The following is a 19,762-nucleotide window of genomic DNA, read 5'->3' as shown; positions in this document are numbered from 1 at the left end:
CTTCACTCCAGGTTTACTGCGTCATTTTTACCATCTTATTGACGATGAAACACTGAAATTGCATCGGAATTAAATAGATTAGACAAAATGCCGACTTAAGTACAAGAAGACTGACTCTTCTTACTGTCTATGTTTGAACCATTCCTGTTACACTAGTTATAGATTGCGATGCTTCACTTCAGGTTTACCGTATCCCTTGGACCTTCTTATTGACGATGAAACACAGAAATTGCATCGGAATTAAATACAAAAGGCACAATGCCTACTTAAGTACATGAGGACTGACTATTCTTACTGACTATGCTTTGAACCATTCCTGTGACACTTGTTATAGATTCCGATGCTTCACTTCAGGTTTAACACTCTAAGCGCCAAGCCCGTAAAATTTACGGGCCTGGGATCGCGCGAAAATCACCAAGCCCGTAAAATTTACGGGCCGCTACATTTAATTTCATTCAAAACACTGCAACGTTATTTCTACGGGTTTGGCCAGCGCTATACGTTTTTCAGATGTTTATTAACAAAATGCGTCCATAGATGTCACGGCAGCGCTGTAATTCATGTTAAAACTTATCTTTGCGTTCTCAGTCTGTATATCATTCAGTTGTTTGTCATCATGTTTCGGCGCGGTTTATCAGACGCAGAAATTGCGGATTTGATCAATCATAGCGACACTCTGGATAATGTAGAGAGTGATTCAGACGATTCTGAATGCAATGGTGTGTTTGAAGGTACGTATTTCCGAATTTTCCACGTAATTGTGCAGTACGCACATATCTGTTGAACATGTGTAAACGATGTATGTAGTTACACATAATGTGATATTCTTTTTAGAAGACGAGATTGATGACAGTTTGTCTTCAGATGAAGACGAGAATGATGTTGAAGGTGTTGCTTCAAATCCAGCAGCTGTGCCGTATCCGAAAGACAGTGAGTGGACTGCAGTTGACACCTACCGACCTCTGCCTGTCAACACGACACCCAGGCAGATACTAGTGGATATTGATGAGTCGAGTTCTGTACTGGATTGCAGTAAAGTGTTCCTTACTGACAGTGACGTAAATGAACTCAAGAGACAGACAAATTTGTATGCATCACAGACAATACAGAAGAAAAGAAGAGGAAATAATCTGAAGCCCCATTCAGTTTTGAGTTCGTGGAAGCCAGTGACTATAAGTGAGATGAGGCGTTTCTTGGGTATTATTTTCCACATGTGTGTTTCGAAAAAGCCAAAAATTGCGGACCATTGGAGCACTAATCCTGTTCTTAGTTGTAACTTTTGTCCCCATGTCATGAGCCGTTTGCGTTTCACTCAGATACTGTCATGCTTGCATCTTGTTGACAATTCAAATCAGAAAAAACCAGGCGAAGATGGATTTCATCCACTTTACAAAGTTTTGCCATATTATAATAATTTGAAGGAGCGATGTATCCAGGCATATCGTCCCTCAGAAAAAGTGACAATTGATGAAGGAATTTGCCCATTTCGAGGTCGTGTGAGTTTCCGTGTTTACATGCAAAATAAGCCTCATAAGTATGGACTGAAAGTATATGCTGTTGCTGAAGCCAGTAGTGGCTATGTTGTAAATTTTGAAGTTTATGCTGGTAAGCATATTGTTGACAATTCTTCGTCTGCGGTTATTTTGCGATTGTTGTCTGACAGCAGCTTGCTGAACAAAGGCCACACTGTGTATTTAGATCGATTTTATTCCAGTCCAGAGCTATTTCAGCAACTGGCAGAGAAAGGCACTGGAGCTGTTGGTACTGTGAACAAATCCAGGAAAGGATTGCCTAAAGATTTAGTATCTGCTAAGCTGAAAAAGGGCGAAATGTCTTTTCGGCGTAAAGATAATGTATTGGCAATGAAGTGGAAAGATAAGAGAGATGTGTATACATTGTCTACAAGGCATCAAGCAACATTTGGTACGCATACTAAGAGAAATGGGTCTGTAGTATTGAAACCACTTCAGGTACTTGATTACAACCTCAATAAAATTGGAGTGGATATTGGAGACCAACGCCTGCAGTACAATCCGTTCCAGCACAGAACTGTGAAATGGTGGCGAAAATTATATTTCCATTTGCTGCTTATGGGAGTATCAAATGCATTTTGGCTGTACAATGCAGTGCACAGGAAGAAAATTACAATAACAGACTTTATAACAGTGCTTGCAGTTCAGCTTGTTGAAGACGACACACTTGAATTCATTCCAAGAAATGAAGGAACTGTAGGTCGGCTAACAAAGAGACATTTTTTGCAGCACATACCTGCAACTACTAAGAAGTATGCTGCTCGTGTGTGTCACGTGTGCAGTTCCAGGAGCAAGAAACAGAGTGGCAAGGCTTCTCGCAAAGAGACACGATACGAATGTGAACAGTGTGGCGTTGCACTCTGCCTGGAACCTTGCTTTAAAATTTTCCACACTAAAAAACAATATGATTCTGTGTGAAATTTATATGTAATACTGTATACTATCAGAAACATGTAATGTAGTGCCACAATTTTGGTTAAAAATAAATCACAATTGTATTCCCTTATTCGTATGACTTTTTCTAAATTCTTAAAACATCTAAGTGATTTCTATAACTGTACCTTAAAGCTGTGCATTGTAAAGTAGTTTCTTTCACTCAGAATTAAAGTAGAAATGTGCAGCTTCAAGATGGTACCAAATTTGCCACAATCCAAACAGTAGATTTGATGCAGTAATTTTTTTAATATTGGTAAAATTGCCCGGTTTCTAGGGACGGGTGCATAAAATAGGCCTGGTACAGAGAGTGTTAATGTATCCCTTGGACCTTCTCATTGACGATGAAACACAGAAATTACATCTTAATTCAATACAAAATTCACAATGCCGACTTAAGTACATGAAGACCGACTCCTCTTACTGACTATGGTTTTGAACCGATTCTGTGACACTTGTTATAGATTCCGATGCCTCACTTCAGGTTTACTGTATCCCTTCTACCTTCTCATTGACGATGAAACACAGAAATTGCTTCGGAATTAAATACAAAAGGCAAAATGCCGACTTATGTACTGTCTATGTTTTGAACCATTCCTGTGACACTAGTTATAGATTCCGATGCCTCACTTCAGGTTTACTGTATCCCTCTGACCTTCTTATTGACGATGAAACACAGAAATTGCACCTGAATTAAATACAAAAGGCACAATGCCGACTTAAGCACAAGAAGGCTGACTCTTCTTAATATCTGTGTTTTCAACAATTCCATTGACACTAGTTATAGATTCCGATGCTTCACTCCATGTTTACTGCATCCCTTTTACCTTTTTATTGACGATGAAACACTGAAATTGCATCGGAATTAAATAGATTAGGCAAATAGCCGACTTAAGTACAAGAAGACTGACTCTTCTTACTGACTATGTTTTGAACCATTCCTGTGACACTAGTTATAGATTGCGATGCTTCACTTCAGGTTTACTGTATCCCTTGGACCTTCTTATTGACGATGAAACACAGAAATGGCATCGGAATTAAATACAAAAGGCACAATGCCGACTTAAGTACATGAAGACCGACTCTTCTTACTGACTATGTTTTGAACCATTCCTGTGACACTAGTTATAGATTAAGATGCTTCACTTCAGGTTTACTGTATCTCTTGGACCTTCTTATAGACGATGAAACACAGAAATTGATTCGGAATTAAATACAAAAGGCACAATGCCGACTTAAGTACTGTCTATGTTTTGAACCATTCCTGTGACACTAGTTATAGATTCCGATGCTTCACTCCAGGATTACTGTATCCCTTGGACCTTCGTATTGACGATGAAACACAGAAATTACATCGGAATTAAATACAAAAGGCACAAGGCCGACTTAAATACAAGAAGACTCACTCTTCTTGTTGACTATGTTTTGAACCAGTCCTGTGACACTAGTTATAGACTCCGATGCCTCACGCCAGGTTTACTGTATCCCTTGGACCTTCTTATTGACGATGAAACACAGAAATTGCATCGGAATTAAGTAGAAAAGGCACAATGCCGACTTAAGTACAAGAAGACTGACTCTTCTTACTGTCTATGCTTTGAACCATTCCTGGGACTCTAGTTATAGTTTCTGATGCTTCACTTCAGGTTTACTGTATGCCTTGGACTTTCTTGATGACGATGAAACACAGAAATTGCGTCGGAATTAATTACAAAACGCACAATGCTGACTTAAGTACATGAAGAGCGACTCCTCTTACTGACTATTTTTTGAAGCATTCCTGTGACTAGTTATAGATTCCGATGCTTCACGTAAGGTTTACTGTATCCCTTGGTTCTTCTTATTGACGATGGAACACAGAAATTGCATCGGAATTAAATACAAAAGGCACAAGGCCGACTTAAGGACAAGAAGACTGACTCTTCTTACTGACTATGTTTTGAACCATTCCTGTTACCCTAGTTATAGATTCCGATGCTTCACTTCAGGTTTATTGTATCCCTCTGACCTTCTTATTGACGATGAAACACAGAAATTGCACCGGAATTAAATACAAAAGGCACAATGCCGACTTAAGTACAAGAAAACTGACTCTTCTTACTGACTATGTTTAGAACCAATCCTGTGACACTAGTTATAGATTCCGATGCTTCACTTCAGGTTTACTGTATACCTTGGACCTTCGTATTGACGATGAAACACAGAAATTGCATCGGAATCAAATACAAAAGGCACAATGCCGACTTAAGTACATGAAGACTGACTCTTCTTACTGACTATGCTTTGAACCATTCCTGTGACACTAGTTATAGATTTCGATGCTTCACTTCAAGTTTACTGTATCGCTCTCACCTTCTTATTGACGATGAAACACAGAAATTGCACAGGAATTAAATACAAAAGGCACAATGCCGACTTAAGTACAAGAAGACTGACTCCTCTTACTGTCTATGTTTTGAACCATTCCATTGATACTAGTTATAGAATCCGATGCTTCACTTCAGGTTTACAGTATCATTTGGACCTTCTTATTGACGATGAAACACAGAAACTACATCGGAATTAAATACAAATGGCACAATGCCTACTTCAGTACAAAAAGACTGAATCTTCTTATTGTCTATGTTTTGAACCATTCCTGTGACACTAGTTATAGATTCCGATGCTTGACTTCAGGATTACTGTATCCCTAGGACCTTCTTATTGACGATGAAACACAGAAATTGCATCGGAATTTTATACAAAATGCAGAATGCAGACTCAAGTACTAGAAGACTGACTCTTCCTAATGTCTATGTTTTGAACCATTCCTGTGACACTAGTTATAGATTCCGATGCTTCACTTCAGGTTCACTGTATTCCTCTGACCTTCTTATTGACGATGAAACACAGAAATTGCATCGGAATTGAATAGAAAAGGCACAATGCCGACTTAAGTACAAGAAGACTGACTCTCCTTACTGTCTATGTGTTGAACCATTCCTGTGACACTAGTTATAGATTCCGATGCTTCACTTCAGGTTTCCTGTATCCCTTGGTTCTTCTTATTGACGATGGAACGCAGAAATTGCATCGGAATTAAATACAAAAGGCACAAGGCCGACTTAAGGACAAGAAGACCGACTCTTCTTACTGACTATGTTTTGAACCATTCCTGTTACCCTAGTTATAGATTCCGATGCTTCACTTCGGGTTTATTGTATCCCTCTGACCTTCGTATTGACGATGAAACACAGAAATTGCACCGAAATTAAATACAAAAGGCACAATGCCGACTTAAGTACAAGAAGACAGACTATTCTTACTGTCTATGTTTTGAACCATTCCATTGACACTAGTTATAGATTCCGATGCTACACTCCTGGTTTACTGTATCCCTTGGACCTTCTTATTGACGATGAAACACTGAAATTGCATCGGAATTAAATAGAAAAGGCACAATGCCGACTTAAGTACAAGAAAGCTGACTCTTCTTACTGACTATGTTTAGAACCAATCCTGTGACACTAGTTATAGATTCCGATGCTTCACTTCAGGTTTACTGTATACATTGGACCTTCGTATTGACGATGAAACACAGAAATTGCATCGGAATTAAATACAAAAGGCACAATGCCGACTTAAGTACATGAAGACTGACTCTTCTTACTGACTATGCTTTGAACCATTCCTGTGACACTAGTTATAGATTTCGATGCTTCACTTCAAGTTTACTGTATCGCTCTCACCTTCTTATTGACGATGAAACACAGAAATTGCACAGGAATTAAATACAAAAGGCACAATGCCGACTTAAGTACAAGAAGACTGACTCCTCTTACTGTCTATGTTTTGAACCATTCCATTGATACTAGTTATAGAATCCGATGCTTCACTTCAGGTTTACTGTATCATTTGGACCTTCTTATTGACGATGAAACACAGAAACTACATCGGAATTAAATACAAATGGCACAATGCCTACTTCAGTACAAAAAGACTGAATCTTCTTATTGTCTATGTTTTGAACCATTCCTGTGACACTAGTTATAGATTCCGATGCTTGACTTCAGGATTACTGTATCCCTAGGACCTTCTTATTGACGATGAAACACAGAAATTGCATCGGAATTTTATACAAAATGCAGAATGCAGACTCAAGTACAAGAAGACTGACTCTTCCTAATGTCTATGTTTTGAACCATTCCTGTGACACTAGTTATAGATTCCGATGCTTCACTTCAGGTTCACTGTATTCCTCTGACCTTCTTATTGACGATGAAACACATAAATTGCATCGGAATTAAACACAAAAGCACAATGCCGACATAAGTACAACAAGTCTGTATCTTCTTACTGACTATGTTTTGAACCATTCGTGTGAAACTAGTTATAGATTCCGATGCTTCACTTCAGGTATACTGTATCCCTTGGACCTTCTTATTGACGATGAAACACAGAAATTACATCGGAATTAAATTCAAAAGGCACAATGCCGACTTAAGTACAAGAAGACTGTATCTTCTTACCGTCTATGTTTTGAATCATTCCTGTGACACTAGTTATAGATTCCGATGCTTCACTTCATGAATACTCTATCCCTCTGACCTTCTTATTAACGATGAAACACAGAAATTGCCCCGGAATTATATACAAATGGCACAATGCTGACTTAAGTACATGAAGGCCGACTCTTCTTACTGACTATGTTTGAACCATTCCTGTGACACTAGTTATAGATTCCGATGCTACACTTCAGGTTTACTGTATCCCTTGGACCTTCTTATTGACGATGAAACACAGAAATAGCATCGGACTTAAATACAAAAGGCACAATGCCGACTTAAGGACAAGAAGACTGACTCTTCTTACTGACTATGTTTTGAACCATTCCTGTGACACTAGTTATAGATTCCGATGCTTCACTTCAGGTTTACTGTATCCCTCTGACCTTCTTATTGACGATGAAACACAGAAATTGCACCGGAATTAAATGCAAAAGGCACAATGCCGACTTAAGTACAAGAAGGCTGACTCTTCTTACTGTCTATGTTTTGAACCATTCCATTGACACTAGTTATAGATACCGATGCTTCACTCCAGGTTTACTGCGTCCCTTTTACCATCTTATTGACGATGAAACACTGAAATTGCATCGGAATTAAATAGATTAGGCAAAATGCCGACTTAAGTACAAGAAGACTGACTCTTCTTACTGTCTATGTTTGAACCATTCCTGTTACACTAATTATAGATTCCGATGCTTCACTTCAGGTTTACTGTATCCCTCTGACCTTCTCATTGACGATGAAACACAGAAATTGCGTCAGAATTAAATACAAAAGGCACAATGCCGACTTAAGTACATGAAGACCGACTCTTCTTACTGACTATGTTTTGAACCACTTCTGTGACACTAGTTATAGATTCCGATGCCTCACTTCAGGTTTACTGTATCCCTTCTACCTTCTTATTGACGATGAAACACAGAAATTGCTTCGGAATTAAATACAAAAAGCACAATGCCGACTTTAGTACATGAAGACCGACTCATCTTACTGACTATGTTTTGAACCTTTCCATTGACACTAGTGATAGACTCCCATGCTTCACTTCAGGTTTACTGTATCATTTGGACCTTCTTATTGACGATGAAACACAGAAATTACATCGGAATTAAATACAAAAGGCGCAATGCTGACTTACGTACAAAAAGACTGTCTCTTGTTACTGACTATGTTTTCAACCATTCCTGGGACACTAGTTATACATTCCGATGCTTCACTTCAGGTTTACTGTATCCCTCTGACGTTCTTAATGTCGATGGAACACAGAAATTGCATCGGAATTAAATTGAAAAGTCACAATGCAGACTTAAGTACAAGAAGACTGACTCTTCTTATTGTCTATGATTTGAACTATTCCTGTGACACTAGTTATAGATTCCGATACTTGACTTCAGGTTTACTGTATCCCTAGGACCTACTTATTGATGATGAAACATAGAAATTGCATCGGAATTTAATACAAAAGGCACAATGCCGCCTCAAGTGCAAGAAGATTGACCCTTCTTCCTGTCTGAGTTTTGAACCATTCTTGTGACACTATTTATAGATTCCGATGCTTCACTTCATGTTTACTGTAATCCTCTGACATTCTTATAGACGATGAAACACAGAAATTGCATCGGAATTAAATACAAAGGACACAATGCCGACTTAAGTACAAGAAAACTGACTCTTCTTACTGTCTATGTTTTGAACCATTCCTGTGACACTAGTCATAGATTCCGTTGCTTCACTTCAGGTTTACTGTATCCCTTGGACCTTCTTATTGACGATGAAACACAGAAATTGCATCGGAATTAAATACAAAAGGCACAATGCCGACTTAAGTACAACAAGACTGTATCGTCTTACTGTCTATGTTTTGAACCACTCCTGTGACACTAGTTATAGATTCCGATGCATCACTCCAGGTTTACTGTATCCCTTGGACCTTCTTATTGACGATGAAACACAGAAATTGCACCGGAATTAAATACAAAGGGCACAATACTGACTTAAGTACATGAAGACCGACTCTTCTTACTGACTATGTTTTGTACCATTTCTGTGACACTAGTTATAGATTCCGATGCTTCACTTCAGGTTTACTGTATCCCTTGGACCGTCTTATTGACGATGAAACACAGAAATTGCATCGGAATTAAATACAAAAGGCACAATGCCGACTTAAGTACAAGAAGACTGTATCTTCTTACTGTCTATGTTTTGAACCATTCCTGTGACACTAGTTATAGATTCCGATGCTTCACTTCAGGTCTACTGTATCCCTCTGACCTTCTTATTGACGATGAAGCACAGAAATTGCACCGGAATTAAATACAAAAGGCACAATGCCGACTTAAGTACATGAAGAATGACTCTTCTTACTGTCTATGTTTTGAACCATTCCATTGACACAAGTTATTGATTCCGATGCTTCACTCCAGGTTTACTGCATCCCTTGGACCTTCTTATTGACGATGAAACACTGAAATTGCATCGGAATTAAATGGATTAGGCAAAATGGCAACTTAAGTAAAAGAAGATTGACTCTTCTTACTGACTATGCTTTGAACCATTCCTGTGACACTAGTTATAGATTCCGATGCTTCACTTCATGTTTACTGTATCCCTCTGACCTTCTTATTGACGATGAAACACAGAAATTGCATCGGAATTAAATACAAAAGGCACAATGCCGACTTAAGTACAAGAAGACTGACTCTTCTTACTGACTATGTTTTGAACCATCCTGTGACACTAGTTATAGATTCCGATGCTTCACTTCAGGGTTACTGTATCCCTTGGACCTTCTTATTGACGATGAAACACAGAAATTGCATCGGAATTAAATACAATAGGTACAATGTCGACTTAAGTACTAGAAGACTGTATCTTCTTACTGTCTATGTTTTGAACCATTCCTGTGACACTAGTTATAGATTCCGATGATTCACTTCAGGTTTAATGTATTCCTCTGACCTTCTTATTGACGATGAAACACAGAAATTGCATCGGAATTAAATACAAAAGGCACAATGCCGACTTAAGTACAAGAAGACTGTATCTTCTGCCTGTCTATGTTTAGAACCAATCCTGTGACACTAGTTTTAGATTCCGATGCTTCACTTCAGGTTTACTGTATCCCTTGGACCTTCTTATTGACGATGAAACACAGAAATTGCATCGGAATTAAATACAATAGGTACAATGTCGACTTAAGCACAAGAAGACTGTATCTTCTTACTGTCTATGTTTTGAACCATTCCTGTGACACTAGATATAGATTCTGATGCTTCACTCCAGGTTTACTGTACCCCTTGGACCTTCTTATTGACGATGAAACACAGAAACTGCACCGGAATGAAATACAAAGGCACAATAACGACTTAAGTACATGAAGACTGACTCTTCTTACTGACTATGTTTTAAACCATTCCTGTGACACTAGTTATAGATTCCAACGCTTCACTTCAGGTTTACTGTATCCCTTGGACCTTCTTATTGACGATGAAACACAGAAATTGCATCGGAATTCAATACAAAGGCACAATGCCGACTTAAGTACATGAAGACCGACTCTTCTTACTGACTATGATTTGAACCATTCCAGTGACACTAGTTATAGATTCCTATGCTTCACTTCAGGTTTACTGTATCCCTTGGACCTTCTTATTGACGATGAAACACAGAAATTGCTTCGGAATTAAATACAAAAGGCACAATGCCGATTTAAGTACTGTCTGTGTTTTGAACCTTTCCTGTGACACTAGTTATAGATGCCGATGCCTCACTCCAGGTTTACTGTATCTTTCGGACCTTCTTATTGACGATGAAACACAGAAATTGCATCGGAATTAAATACAAGGGCACAAAGCCGACTTAAGTACATGAAGACCGACTCTTCTTACTGACTATGTTTTGAACCATTCCTGTGACATTAGTTATAGATTCCGATGCTTCACTCCAGGATTACTGTATCCCTTGGCCCTTGTAATTGACGATGAAACACAGAAATTGCACCGGAATGAAATACAAAGGCACATTAACGACTTAACTACATGAAGACTGACTCTTCTTACTGACTATGTTTTGAACCATTCCTGTGACACTTGTTATAGGTTCCGATGCTTCACTTCAGGTTTACTGTATTCCTCTGACCTTATTATTGACGATGAAACACAGAAATTGCATCGGAATTAAATTGAAAATGGCACAAAGCTGCCTTAAGTACAAAAAGACTGACTCTTCTTACTGTCTATGTTTTGAACCATTCCTGTGACAGTAGTTATAGATTCCGATGCTCCACTTCAGGTTTACTGTATCCCTTGGACCTTCTTATTGACGATGAGACACAGAAATTGCATCGGAATTAAATACAAAAGGCACAATGCCGACTTAAGTACAAGAAGACTGACTCTTGTTACTGTCTATGTTTTGAACCATTCCTGTGACACTAGTTATAGATTCCGATGCTTCACTCCAGGTTTACTGTACCCCTTGGACCTTCTTATTGACGATGAAACACAGAAACTGCACCGGAATGAAACACAAAGGCACAATAACGACTTAAGTACATGAAGACTGACTCTTATTACTGACTATGTTTTGAACCATTCCTGTGACACTAGTTATAGATTCCGAAGCTTCACTTCAGGTTTACTGTATCCCTTGGACCTTCTTATAGACGATGAAACACAGAAATTGCATCGGAATTAAATACAAAGGCAAAATGCCGACTTAAGTACATGAAGACCGACTCTTCTTACTGACTATGTTTTTAACCGTTCCTGTGACACTAGTTATAGAGTTCGATGCTTCACTTCAGGTTTACTGTATCCCTTGGACCTTCTTATTGACGATGAAACACAGAAATTGCATCGGAATTAAATACAAAAGGCACAATGCCGACTTAAGTACAAGAAGACTGTATCTTCTTACTGTCTATTTTTTGAACCATTCCTGTGACACTAGTTATAGATTCCGATGCTTCACTTCATGATTACTCTATCCCTCTGACCTTCTTATTGATGATGAAACACAGAAATTGCATCGGAATTAAATACAAAAGGCACAATGCCAACTTAAGGACAAGAAGACTGACTCTTCTTACTGACTATGTTTTTAACCATTCCTGTGACACTAGTTATAGATTCCGATGCTTCACTTCAGGTTTACTGTGTCCCTCTGACCTTCTTATTGACGATGAAACATAGAAATTGCACCGGAATTAAATGCAAAAGGCACAATGCCGACTTAAGTACAAGAAGGCTGACTCTTCTTACTGTCTATGTTTTGAACCATTCCATTGACACTAGTTATAGATTCCGATGCTTCACTCCAGGTTTACTGCGTCCCTTTTACCATCTTATTGACGATGAAGCACAGAAATTGCATCGGAATTAAATACAATAGGTACAATGTCGACTTAAGCACAAGAAGACTGTATCTTCTTACTGTCTATGTTTTGAACCATTCCTGTGACACTAGTTATAGATTCTGATGCTTCACTCCAGGTTTACTGTACCCCTTGGACCTTCTTATTGACGATGAAACACAGAAACTGCACCGGAATGAAATACAAAGGCCCAATAACGACTTAAGTACATGAAGACTGACTCTTCTTACTGACAATGTTTTAAACCATTCCTGTGACACTAGTTATAGATTCCAACGCTTCACTTCAGGTTTACTGTATCCCTTGGACCTTCTTATTGACGATGAAACACAGAAATTGCATCGGAATTAAATACAAAGGCACAATGCCGACTTAAGTACATGAAGACCGACTCTTCTTACTGACTATGATTTGAACCATTCCTGTGACACTAGTTATAGATTCCGATGCTTCACTTCAGGTTTACTGTATCCCTTGGACCTTCTTATTGACGATGAAACACAGAAATTGCTTCGGAATTAAATACAAAAGGCACAATGCCGATTTAAGTACTGTCTGTGTTTTTAACCTTTCCTGTGACACTAGTTATAGATGCCGATGCTTCACTCCAGGTGTACTGTATCTTTCGGACCTTCTTATTGACGATGAAACACAGAAATTGCATCGGAATTAAATACAAGGGTACAATGCCGACTTAAGTACATAAAGACCGACTCTTCTTACTGACTATGTTTTGAACCATTCCTGTGACACTAGTCACAGATTCCGATGCTTCACTCCAGGTTTACTGTATCCCTTGGACCTTCTTATTGACGATGAAACACAGAAATTGCACCGGAATGAAATACAATGGCACAATAACGACTTAACTACATGAAGACTGACTCTTCTTACTGGCTATGTTTTGAACCATTCCTGTGACACTAGTTATAGATTCCGATGCTTCACTTCAGGTTTACTGTATCCCTTGGACCTTCTTATTGACGATGAAACACAGAAATTGCATCGTAATTAAATACAAAGGCGCAATGCCGACTTAAGTACATGAAGACCGACTCTTCTTACTGACTATGTTTTGAACCATTCCTGTGACACTAGTTATAGATTCCGATGCTTCACTTCAGGTTTACTGTATCCCTTGGACCTTCTTATTGACGATGAAACACAGAAATTGCTTCGGAATTAAATACAAAAGGCACAATGCCGATTTAAGTACTATCTGTGTTTTGAACCTTTCCTGTGACTCTAGTTATAGATGCCGATGCTTCACTTCAGGTTTACTGTATCTCTCGGACCTTCTTATTGACGATGAAACACAGAAATTACATCGGAATTAAATACAAAGGCACAATGCCGACTTAAGTACATGAAGACCTACTCTTCTTACTGACTATGTATTGAACCATTCCTGTGACACTAGTTATAGATTCCGATGCTTCACTCCAGGTTTACTGCATCCCTTGGACCTTCTTATTGCCGATGAAACACAGAAATTGCATCGGAATGAAAAACAAAAGGAACAATGCCGACTTAAGTACAACAAGTCTGTATCTTCTTACTGACTATGTTTTGACCATTCCTGTGACACTAGTTATAGATTCCGATGCTTCGCTTCAGGTATACTGTATCCCTTGGACCTTCGTATTGACGATGAAACACAGAAATTGCATCGGAATTAAATACATAAGGCACAATGCCGACTTAAGTACAAGAAGACTGTATCTTCTTACTGTCTATGTTTTGAACCATTCCTGTGACACTAGTTATAGATTCCGATGCTTCACTTCATGATTACTTTATCCCTCTGACCTTCTTATTGACGATGAAACACAGAAATTGCATCGGAATTAAATACAAAAGGCACAATGCCAACTTAAGGACAAGAAGACTGACTCTTCTTACTGACTATGTTTTGAACCATTCCTGTGACACTAGTTATAGATTCCGATGCTTCACTTCAGGTTTACTGTATCCCTCTGACCTTCTTATTGACCATGAAACATAGAAATTGCACCGGAATTAAATGCAAAAGGCACAATGCCGACTTTAGTACAAGAAGGCTGACTCTTCTTACTGTCTATGTGTTGAACCATTCCATTGACACTAGTTATAGATTCCGATGCTTCACTCCAGGTTTACTGCGTCCCTTTTACCATCTTATTGACGATGAAACACTGAAATTGCATCGGAATTAAATAGATTAGGCAAAATGCCGACTTAAGTACAAGAAGACTGACTCTTCTTACTGTCTATGTTTGAACCATTCCTGTTACACTAGTTATAGATTGCGATGTTTCACTTCAGGTTTACTGGATCCCTTGGACCATCTCATTGACGATGAAACACAGAAATTGCGTCGGAATTAAATACAAAATGCACAATGCCGACTTAAGTACAACAAGACCGTATCTTCTTACTGTCTATGTTTTGAACCATTCCTGTGACACTAGTTATAGATTCCGATGCTTCACTCCAGGTTTACTGTATCCCTTGGACCTTATTATTGACGATGAAACACAGAAATCGCATCGGAATTAAATACAAAATGCACAATGCCGACTTAAGGACAACTGAATATGTTTTGAACCATTCCTGTGACACTAGTTACAGATTCCGATGCTTCACTTCAGTTTTACTGTATCCCACTGACCTTCTTATTGACGATGAATAACAGGAATTGCACTGGAATTAAATACAAAAGGCACAATGCCGACTTAAGTACAAGAAGACTGACTCTTCTTACTGTCTATGTCTTGGACCATTCCAGTGACACTAGTTATAGATTCCGATGCTTCACTTCAGGTTTACTGTATCCCTTGGACCATCTTATTGACGACGAAACAGAGAAATTGCATCGGAATTAAATACAAAAGGCACAATGCCGAACTAAGTACAAGAAGACTGTATCTTCTTACTGTCTAAGTTTGAACCATTCCTGTGACACTAGTTACAGATTCCGATGCTTCACTCAAGGTTTACTATATCCCTTCGACCTTCTTATTGACGATGAAACACAAATATTGCATCGGAATAAAATACAAAAGGCACAATGCCGACTTAAGTGCAAGAAGACTGACTCTTCTTACTGACCATGATTTGAACCATTCCTGTGACACTAGTTATAGATTCCGATGCTTCACTTCAGGTTTACTGTATCCCTTGGACCTTCTTATTGACGATGAAACACAGAAATTGCTTCGGAATTAAATACAAAAGGCACAATGCCGATTTAAGTGTTGTCTGTGTTTTGAACCTTTCCTGTGACACTAGTTATAGATGCCGATGCTTCACTCCAGGTGTACTGTATCTTTCGGACCTTCTTATTGACGATGAAACACAGAAATTGCATCGGAATTAAATACAAGGGTACAATGCCGACTTAAGTACATGAAGACCGACTCTTCTTACTGACTATGTTTTGAACCATTCCTTTGACACTAGTCACAGATTCCGATGCTTCACTCCAGGTTTACTGTATCCCTTGGACCTTCTTATTGACGATGAAACACAGAAATTGCACCGGAATGAAATACAAAGGCACAATAACGACTTAACTACATGAAGACTGACTCTTCTTACTGACTATGTTTTGAACCATTCCTGTGACACTAGTTATAGGTTCCGATGCTTCACTTCAGGTTTACTGTATTCCTCTGACCTTATTATTGACGATGAAACACAGAAATTGCATCGGAATTAAATTGAAAATGGCACAATGCTGCCGTAAGTACAAAAAGACTGACTCTTCTCACTGTCTATGCTTTGAACCATTCCTGTGACACTAGTTATACATTCCGATGCTTCACTCCAGGTTTACTGTACCCCTTGGACCTTCTTATTGACGATGAAACACAGAAACTGCACCGGAATGAAACACAAAGGCACAATAACGACTTAAGTACATGAAGACTGACTCTTATTACTGACTATGTTTTGAACCATTCCTGTGACACTAGTTATAGATTCCGATGCTTCACTTCAGGTTTACTGTATCCCTTGGACCTTCTTATTGACGATGAAACACAGAAATTGCATGGGAATTAAATACAAAGGCACAATGCCGACTTAAGTACATGAAGACCGACTCTTCTTACTGACTATGTTTTTAACCATTCCTGTGACACTAGTTATAGAGTTCGATGCTTCACTTCAGGTTTACTGTATCCCTTGGACCTTCTTATTGACGATGAAACACAGAAATTGCATCGGAATTAAATACAAAAGGCACAATGCCGACCTAAGTACAAGAAGACTGTATCTTCTTACTGTCTATTTTTTGAACCATTCCTGTGACACTAGTTATAGATTCCGATGCTTCACTTCATGATTACTCTATCCCTCTGACCTTCTTATTGATGATGAAACACAGAAATTGCATCGGAATTAAATACAAAAGGCACAATGCCAACTTAAGGACAAGAAGACTGACTCTTCTTACTGACTATGTTTTTAACCATTCCTGTGACACTAGTTATAGATTCCGATGCTTCACTTCAGGTTTACTGTGTCCCTCTGACCTTCTTATTGACGATGAAACATAGAAATTGCACCGGAATTAAATGCAAAAGGCACAATGCCGACTTAAGTACAAGAAGGCTGACTCTTCTTACTGTCTATGTTTTGAACCATTCCATTGACACTAGTTATAGATTCCGATGCTTCACTCCAGGTTTACTGCGTCCCTTTTACCATCTTATTGACGATGAAGCACAGAAATTGCATCGGAATTAAATACAATAGGTACAATGTCGACTTAAGCACAAGAAGACTGTATCTTCTTACTGTCTATGGTTTGAACCATTCCTGTGACACTAGTTATAGATTCTGATGCTTCACTCCAGGTTTATTGTACCCCTTGGACCTTCTTATTGACGATGAAACACAGAAACTGCACCGGAATGAAATACAAAGGCCCAATAACGACTTAAGTACATGAAGACTGACTCTTCTTACTGACTATGTTTTAAACCATTCCTGTGACACTAGTTATAGATTCCAACGCTTCACTTCAGGTTTACTGTATCCCTTGGACCTTCTTATTGACGATGAAACACAGAAATTGCATCGGAATTAAATACAAAGGCACAATGCCGACTTAAGTACATGAAGACCGACTCTTCTTACTGACTATGATTTGAACCATTCCTGTGACACTAGTTATAGATTCCGATGCTTCACTTCAGGTTTACTGTATCCCTTGGACCTTCTTATTGACGATGAAACACAGAAATTGCTTCGGAATTAAATACAAAAGGCACAATGCCGATTTAAGTACTGTCTGTGTTTTGAACCTTTCCTGTGACACTAGTTATAGATGCCGATGCTTCACTCCAGGTGTACTGTATCTTTCGGACCTTCTTATTGACGATGAAACACAGAAATTGCATCGGAATTAAATACAAGGGTACAATGCCGACTTAAGTACATGAAGACCGACTCTTCTTACTGACTATGTTTTGAAAAATTCCTGTGACACTAGTCACAGATTCCGATGCTTCACTCCAGGTTTACTGTATCCCTTGGACCTTCTTATTGACGATGAAACACAGAAATTGCACCGAAATGAAATACAAAGGCACAATGACGACTTAACTACATGAAGACTGACTCTTCTTACTGACTATGTTTTGAACCATTCCTGTGACACTAGTTATAGATTCCGATGCTTCACTTCAGGTTTACTGTATCCCTTGGACCTTCTTATTGACGATGAAACACAGAAATTGCATCGTAATTAAATACAAAGGCACAATGCCGACTTAAGTACATGAAGACCGACTCTTCTTACTGACTATGTTTTGAACCATTCCTGTGACACTAGTTATAGATTCCGATGCTTCACTTCAGGTTTACTGTATCCCTTGGACCTTCTTATTGACGATGAAACACAGAAATTGCTTCGGAATTAAATACAAAAGGCACAATGCCGATTTAAGTACTATCTGTGTTTTGAACCTTTCCTGTGACTCTAGTTATAGATGCCGATGCTTCACTTCAGGTTTACTGTATCTCTCGGACCTTCTTATTGACGATGAAACACAGAAATTACATCGGAATTAAATACAAAGGCACAATGCCGACTTAAGTACATGAAGACCTACTCTTCTTACTGACTATGTATTGAACCATTCCTGTGACACTAGTTATAGATTCCGATGCTTCACTCCAGGTTTACTGCATCCCTTGGACCTTCTTATTGCCGATGAAACACAGAAATTGCATCGGAATGAAAAACAAAAGGAACAATGCCGACTTAAGTACAACAAGTCTGTATCTTCTTACTGACTATGTTTTGACCATTCCTGTGACACTAGTTATAGATTCCGATGCTTCGCTTCAGGTATACTGTATCCCTTGGACCTTCGTATTGACGATGAAACACAGAAATTGCATCGGAATTAAATACATAAGGCACAATGCCGACTTAAGTACAAGAAGACTGTATCTTCTTACTGTCTATGTTTTGAACCATTCCTGTGACACTAGTTATAGGTTCCGATGCTTCACTTCAGGTTTACTGTATTCCTCTGACCTTATTATTGACGATGAAACACAGAAATTGCATCGGAATTAAATTGAAAATGGCACAATGCTGCCTTAAGTACAAAAAGACTGACTCTTCTCACTGTCTATGCTTTGAACCATTCCTGTGACAGTAGGTATAGATTCCGATGCTCCACTTCAGGCTTACTGTATCCCTTGGACCATGTTATTGACGATGAGACACAGAAATTGCATCGGAATTAAATACAAAAGGCACAATGCCGACTTAAGTACAAGAAGACTGACTCTTCTTACTGTCTATGTTTTGAACCATTCCTGTGACACTAGTTATAGATTCCAATGCTTCACTCCAGGTTTGCTGTACCCCTTGGACCTTCTTATTGACGATGAAACACAGAAACTGCACCGGAATGAAACACAAAGGCACAATAACGACTTAAGTACATGAAGACTGACTCTTATTACTGACTATGTTTTGAACCATTCCTGTGACACTAGTTATAGATTCCGATGCTTCACTTCAGGTTTACTGTATCCCTTGGACCTTCTTATTGACGATGAAACACAGAAATTGCATCGTAATTAAATACAAAGGCACAATGCCGACTTAAGTACATGAAGACCGACTCTTCTTACTGACTATGTTTTGAACCATTCCTGTGACACTAGTTATAGATTCCGATGCTTCACTTCAGGTTTACTGTATCCCTTGGACCTTCTTATTGACGATGAAACACAGAAATTGCTTCGGAATTAAATACAAAAGGCACAATGCCGATTTAAGTACTATCTGTGTTTTGAACCTTTCCTGTGACTCTAGTTATAGATGCCGATGCTTCACTTCAGGTTTACTGTATCTCTCGGACCTT

General features: G+C 38.7%; 1 protein-coding gene across 1 annotated transcript; it reads left to right on the top strand.

The window, feature by feature from the left end:
• Positions 1 to 616: 616 nt before the first annotated feature.
• LOC126440378 (piggyBac transposable element-derived protein 4-like) lies at positions 617 to 2,450 on the top strand. The gene is made up of 2 exons (XM_050090664.1): positions 617 to 731; positions 835 to 2,450. Exons 1-2 carry the CDS (start codon positions 617 to 619, stop codon positions 2,448 to 2,450), a joined length of 1,731 nt encoding a protein of 576 aa, XP_049946621.1.
• The last annotated feature ends 17,312 nt before the right edge of the window (positions 2,451 to 19,762 follow it).

This window comes from Schistocerca serialis, unplaced genomic scaffold, assembly GCF_023864345.2.
Source record: "Schistocerca serialis cubense isolate TAMUIC-IGC-003099 unplaced genomic scaffold, iqSchSeri2.2 HiC_scaffold_1362, whole genome shotgun sequence".
Taxonomy (NCBI): Eukaryota; Metazoa; Arthropoda; class Insecta; order Orthoptera; family Acrididae; genus Schistocerca; species Schistocerca serialis.
The sequence above is the reverse complement of the archived record's forward strand: the minus strand, read 5'-3'. Positions and strand labels throughout refer to the sequence as shown.

What these genes read in the sequence shown, in the direction of transcription:
- LOC126440378 (XM_050090664.1), top strand. Translation starts at nt 617, where the DNA reads ATGTTTCGGCGCGGTTTATCAGACGCAGAAATTGCGGATTTGATCAAT. An exon ending in ATGCAATGGTGTGTTTGAAG is followed by an intron (nt 732 to 834) that starts GTACGTATTTCC and finishes TATTCTTTTTAG; the next exon opens with AAGACGAGATTGATGACAGT.